A 5,841-nucleotide genomic window follows, 5' to 3' on the forward strand; every position below is an offset into this window, starting at 1 on the left:
TGTGACCCTTCCCATGGCCGCTGCTGTGACCCACCCTGGGCCACCCCAGCCCCGGGAGCTGAGGGTCGCTGTCCCCAGCCGTGGCAGCATCGAGGGCTCTGCTGAACTCCCCCAGCTGTGTCCCTCGGGGCTGTCCCCGTGTCCCTGCTGCTGCCCTGTGTCCCCGCCGCTGTCCCCGTGTCCCTGCCGCTGTCCCCGTGTCCCGGGCTGGATCCACCCCATTCCCGTCCCCATCTGCAGCGGGATGGGGGCGTTTCGGGGGCGCTGTGTGGGAGGTCCCTTTGGGCTGGCTGCAAGGGATAAATTATTTCCCTCCCTGTACCTTCGATGCGATTCCTGTGGGTCAGGGGGAGGCTGCAGCTCTCGGGGACAGCGCTGGGGACACTGCGCCGGCCTGTCCCCGTCTGTGGCTCAGATTCCTTGGGGACACTGCGCCGGCCTGTCCCTGTCTGTGGCTCAGATTCCTTGGGGACACTGCGCTGGCCCGTCCCCGTCTGTGGCTCAGATTCCCTGGGGACACTGCGCTGGCCCGTCCCCGTCTGTGGCCTGCAGCCCCATCACCCTGTGAGCCACAGCTCAGATCCCCTGGGGACACTGCGCTGGCCTGTCCCTGTCTGTGGCTCAGATTCCTTGGGGACACTGCGCTGGCCTGTCCCCGTCTGTGGCTCAGATTCCTTGGGGACACTGCGCTGGCCTGTCCCTGTCTGTGGCTCAGATCCCCTGGGGACACTGCGCTGGCCCGTCCCCGTCTGTGGCCTGCAGCCCCATCACCCCGTGAGCCCCAGGCCGGATTCCCCGGGAGCGGCAGAACGCATTCGCTGCGCTCCAGGAGCTGCGGCCGGGGCCCAGCCCGGCTCCCGGGGCAGCGGAGGCAGCCGGGCCCGGCTTTGTCTCGGTGCCCGCACCGGGAGCAGCCCCTGCGGAGCCCCGGGTGCCGCTGTCCCCGCACCGGCCTGGCAGGACCCACAGGGAGCTCCAGCCAGCGGCTCGAGGGAAAAACGCGTCAGTTGGTGTGGCGTGTTACATAAAGCAGGGAAAGAGGGAACGGGAGAGGGAGACAGCCTGGCACAGAGGCTCAGGGAGTGCCCGAGCCAGCTCCGAGAGGAACCGGGCAGAAATCTCTGCTTCGTGCAGGCACAGAACCTTCCTGTGGAAAAAGACAAGCGGCTGAGCACTGGCTCCTCAGGGAACAGACACATGTGAGAGAGGCCGGTGTCTTTCTTCACGCTTTATTGTGTAAAAATAAAGTCAACAATTCATGTAATCCCAGCAATAAAATGGAAAAAGCATGAGAATCCGTAGAAACAGTGCATTGTCAGAACTGCCGATGCGGGCCGGATGCACGGGGTGTCAGAACCCCTTCAAATCCCAAAGGAGACAGAGCCGGGAGTAGGAAAAATGTACAGCTTTGGTTAGCAAAATAATGACAAATTAAGATACATCGATTCTCTCCCCTACTGTACACTATGTACACGCGTTGACATCACACCCTTTCGTGGTTTTTTGGCAAATCCAACGCACCTGGGGCTGGAGATAAACCCGTGCCGTGGTCTCGCTGTTGTTCTCAGCAGGTTGTGCCTGTGCTCGCCGATGTGGACGGGGGCTTGGGAGGAACTCAAATTAACTCTCGATGGTTCGGGGTTTATTTTCTCGCACCAAGAGCACGGCCGAGGCTCCGCTGCCCTGAGCCGTGCGCGGGGCCCGGCTCGGGGGTGCCGGGGCAGCTCCGCCGCTCCGCCCGTGTCTTTGCCGCATCTTTGGAGTTGGTCGTGAGGCTCTGGAGCCCCGGGTGAATTCTCGGCCTCCTCCTCCGCTGCCGCCCAGGGGGGGCAGGAGGGGGGCTGGGGAGTGATTTCTGCAATCTGTAGTACAAACCAGGAGTTTAGAAAAGGAAACCATACAAAATGCATCTGTTATCTCAAAATACGCTTCTTTATCTCTTTTTATCCTGCAGAATCTCAAAGCACTTTTTTTTTTTCTCAGGGAGCGCTGATAACTCTATATATATATATTTTTTTTTATCTTCATAAAAATACCCTTTTTTATTATTGGTAATAAACTTCCCTTTACAGTAAGAGAAACAAGAGAGTGTATTATCAAAAGCAGAAAGGCTTCAGACCTGTCAGTGGGAGCTGGGCTGGAGGGGACGGTCAAGGCTATTTGTCACCAGCTAAGGAGCCTCGGGGGGCTGCAGGCGGCGGGGCCGGGGGTACCTGAGTGCGGCAGGTCGGGGAGCGGGGCCGGGGGTCCCCAGGTGCCCGCCGCAGCCCGGGGCTATGGCTGTGGTGCCCGGGACGGGCTCCGGGGCAGGGGCGGCTCCTCAGGGGGGTCAGCGGAGGGGTCGCCCCTCCTCGGGGTCCCGGCTGGAGCGCAGCTGGGCGGGGGGGATGTCAGAGCTCTCCCCCAGCTCCGGGAGCCAGGCTGGGCAGAGAGAGGAGCCCCGGGCGGGCTCCGGGCCGGGCCCCGCGGCCTTTTCAGGCGCCGGTGCCCGAGGGAAGCGGCGGCGAAGCGGGGGCCGGGCCGGGGGGCGGCGGGGGGGCGCAGCCGCGCCAGGCCAAGGCACGCAGGCGTTGAAGGACGTTGGCAAGACAGAAACCGGAGGGTCGTGGGGCTCCGGGGGCGGGCGCCCCGCTGCCGGGGCATCCCCGCCGCCGGGGCGAGTCGGGTGGCTTCGTTCTCGGTCGTTTTTGCGCAAAACAAGGAGGAAACAAACAAATAAATAAAAGAACCCGCTGAGGAGGTTTCTCTCGCTTGTCCGTGGCCCTAGTTGAGCTGGCGGCAGGCCTCGAAAGTCCACTTGGTGGCCCCGCCGTAGATGTCGATGTTGGCCTCGGCCCAGGCGATGACGTTGCCGGCGAGCGCCTTGGAGCTGCAGGTGGCCAGGCCGTACACCTCGCCCGGGCTCAGCTTGCGGTCCCACACGTTGAAGTGGGCCAGCTCCCCCACGAACGCCTGCGTGGCGTCGAAGCCGCCGCCCAGCGTGTCCTGCGGAGGGGCCGCGGTCAGCGGGGCACGGGCACCGGGGGCGCCGCCCGCGTCCCCCCGGGGCCCCGGCGCTTACCTGCTCCTGGCCCAGCACCAGCACGCCCTGCGGCTTGATGGGGTGGTAGGGGGCCAGGTTCTCGCCGTTGCCCGTCTGCGTGCCGTCCTGGTACGCTTCCCACACGCCGTCCCGCGTGGTCCAGGTGACGCAGATGTGGTGCCACTTGCCGTCGTTGATGGCGAAGGGCAGCTTGGCCACCTGCGGGCGGGCGGCGGGGTCGGGGCGGTCACTCGGGGGTCCCCCCGCGCCGCCCCCCAGCCCAGAGCCCTCCCCGCGGCCCCGGGCCCTACCTTGTCGTTGATGAGGATCTCCATGGGGTTGTTGCCCCACTCGATGAGCACCAGCTCGTTAGCCTGCCCGGGCACGGCGTAGGAGAAGGGGGTGCCCATGCCGGGGGAGGCGCTGGATTTGATCCACATGCAGATGCTGAAGGCGTACATCTCGGGCAGGCTCTTCTTCACCTTGGCGTACATGTAGTTGGTGCGCAGGTGGAAGGTGAGCTGGAACCTGTCCGGGGGCCGGTTGTCCTTCTGGCCTGCGGGAGCGCGGGAGCGGTGGGCTCCTGCCGGGCCCCCTTTCGGCCCCTTTGGGGGTTCCCCCCCTCCCCACCCCGTTATGTAACGGGCCTTGAGATGGCAGCGAGGAGCAAATCCCTCCGGCGCCGCGCGGCTCCCTAATCCCCGGGGCGGGCAGCGCCCGGAGCGTCCCCGGCACCGAGCCCGCGGGCACCGGCAGCCCCGGGAGCCACCGAGCGAGGGTTTGGGCACGGAGGGACCTCAGCGATCGGCCGGTCCCGACCCTTCCGCGGGGACAGCCAAGCTGGGGGAGAGGGAGCGCTCCCGGGCAGGGAACGGGACGGGCTCGGCAGATCCGCCCGCGGGAGCGGCTCCGCATCGGCGCAGCGCCCGGTCCCGGCGGCGGGGCAGCTCCGGGGGTCCCGGGGGTGGGCAGCGCCCGGTACCTTTCTCCAGGTCGCTGATGCGCTGGTGCAGCGAGGTGAGGGTGCTCTCGATCTTGCCGCGCTCCTCGGACTCGTTGCGGGGGCTGAGCTTGCCCTCCTCCAGGCTGTTCACCCGCGACAGCACCTGCTTCTCCAGGTCATCGATCTTGTTCTGCAGGATGTCCTTCAGGTTGTTGGTCTGGCTGGAGGAGTTCATCCTGCTGAACTGCTGCAAGGGGCGAGCAGAGGAGCCGGGATGTTATTACCGGGAGGCGGCTCCCGGTGCCCGGCTCCGCGGGATGCCCGGTGCCCGGCTCCGAGGGATGCCCTGTGCCCCAGCTCTGGGAGCTGCCCGGTGCCCGGCTCCGAGGGATGCCCGGTGCCCGGTGCCCGGCTTCCCAGGATGCCCGGTGCCCGGCTCCGCGGGATGCCCGGTGCCCGGCTCCGAGGGATGCCCGGTGCCCGGCTCCGCGCTCCCCGCGCTGGGATGCGCGGCTGCCCCGGCTCCCCGTGTCTCCCGGCGCCCGGCTGTGCGGCTCCCCGGCTCTCCTCGCGTACCTCCAGGTTCTCCAGCCGGGTTTTCAGCGACTGCAGCGTCTGCCCCAGCTGGCTGAGGGTCTCGGCGGCGGCCGGCCGCGACAGGTCGCCCATGGTGTTCTTGGAGAAGCCCTTCCTGCCCTTTCCCTCGCCGGGCGGCTCCAGCACGCTCTGGCTCTCGCAGCGGCCCAGCTTGGCCGTGAGCTCGCGGATCGTCTCCTTCTGGTTCATGATGGTTTCCTTCTGCTGCAGCACCGTCTCCCGCAGCTGCAGCACGGTGCCCTTCAGCTCCTCGGCCGAGCCGGTGCCCAGCGCCGAGGCGGCGCACACGTCCCCGTCCAGCGGCACCGAGGTGCAGATGAAGCGCGTCTGCCCCAGGCCCTGGCCGAGCGCCGGCCCCAGCAGCAGCAGCAGCGGCAGGAGGCGGCTGCCGGGCGGCCCCGCGGCCATGGCTCCGCTCGGCTCCGCTCGCTCCGGGCCCGCTCCGGCTCCGCTGCGGCGCCGCCGCTTTTATGGCGGCCGGGCGGGGCGGCGCGGGGCGTCACGGAGCGCGGAATCCCGGCCCGGGCGGGGGAACCGCGTGGGAGCGCGGCGGGAGCGGCAGCGGGAGCGGGAGCGTGCGGGGCTGGGGCTGCGGGCGTGACAGCGCGCCCGTGCGTCCGTGCGTGTGTCCGTGTGTCTGCCTGTGCCCGTGCGTGTGTCCGTGTGTCTGTCTGTGTCCGTGTGTGTCCGTGTGTCCGTGTATCCGTGTGTGTGTCCGTGTGTGTGTGTCCGTGTGTCTGCCTGTGTCCGTGTGTGTGTGTCCGTGTGTCTGCCTGTGTCCGTGCGTCCGTGTGTCCGTGTGTCCGCCTGTGTCCGTGTGTGTGTCCGTGTGTCCGCGTGTCCGTGGGCGGGAGCGCGCGTGGGCGGCGCGTGGGCAGGGGAGAGTGTGCGGGGAGGGGCTGCGGGGACGTGCGGGGATGTGTGTGCGGGGGATGAGTGTGAGGGGTGTGCGTGTGTGTGTGTGCGTGTGTGAGCATGTGTGTGCATGTGTGTGCGGGCTGTGGTGCACACGCGGCTGTGAGCGGGCTCTGCACGCACCGGTGTGTGTGGGGCCGTGGGTGCCCCGTGTGTGCCCCGTGGGTGCCCCGTGTGTGCCCCGTGTGTGCCCCGTGTGTGCCCGTGCCCGGCTCCGGGAGCTGCAGGTGCCCCCTGGGTGCGGTGCGGGTTCAGCGGCCGGGGCAGCCCCGGGGCCGGTGCCCGTGGAGCAGGGGCAGCCCCCGGGATCCGGGGCAGAACAAGGATGAGTGAGGGGCTGCCGGCCCAGGGGGAGCCCAGATGG

General features: G+C 67.8%; 1 protein-coding gene across 1 annotated transcript; it reads right to left on the reverse strand.

The window, feature by feature from the left end:
* Positions 1-1,213: 1,213 nt before the first annotated feature.
* NPTX1 (neuronal pentraxin 1) lies at positions 1,214-4,992 on the reverse strand. The gene is made up of 5 exons (XM_058038694.1): positions 4,542-4,992; positions 4,005-4,212; positions 3,334-3,578; positions 3,062-3,241; positions 1,214-2,985 (listed from the first exon to the last, which is right to left on the reverse strand). The coding sequence occupies exons 1-5, from the start codon at positions 4,968-4,970 to the stop codon at positions 2,764-2,766; spliced, it is 1,284 nt and encodes a 427-aa protein (XP_057894677.1). The 5' UTR covers positions 4,971-4,992; the 3' UTR covers positions 1,214-2,763.
* Between the last annotated feature and the right edge of the window lie 849 nt (positions 4,993-5,841).

Source organism: Melospiza georgiana, chromosome 21 (genome assembly GCF_028018845.1).
Source record: "Melospiza georgiana isolate bMelGeo1 chromosome 21, bMelGeo1.pri, whole genome shotgun sequence".
NCBI classification, from domain to species: Eukaryota; Metazoa; Chordata; class Aves; order Passeriformes; family Passerellidae; genus Melospiza; species Melospiza georgiana.

What these genes read in the sequence shown, in the direction of transcription:
- NPTX1 (XM_058038694.1), bottom strand. Translation starts at nt 4,970, where the DNA reads ATGGCCGCGGGGCCGCCCGGCAGCCGCCTCCTGCCGCTGCTGCTGCTG. An exon ending in CCCGGCTGGAGAACCTGGAG is followed by an intron (nt 4,213 to 4,541) that starts GTACGCGAGGAG and finishes CGCCCCTTGCAG; the next exon opens with CAGTTCAGCAGGATGAACTC. An exon ending in TGGTGCTGGGCCAGGAGCAG is followed by an intron (nt 2,986 to 3,061) that starts GTAAGCGCCGGG and finishes GCCCCTCCGCAG; the next exon opens with GACACGCTGGGCGGCGGCTT.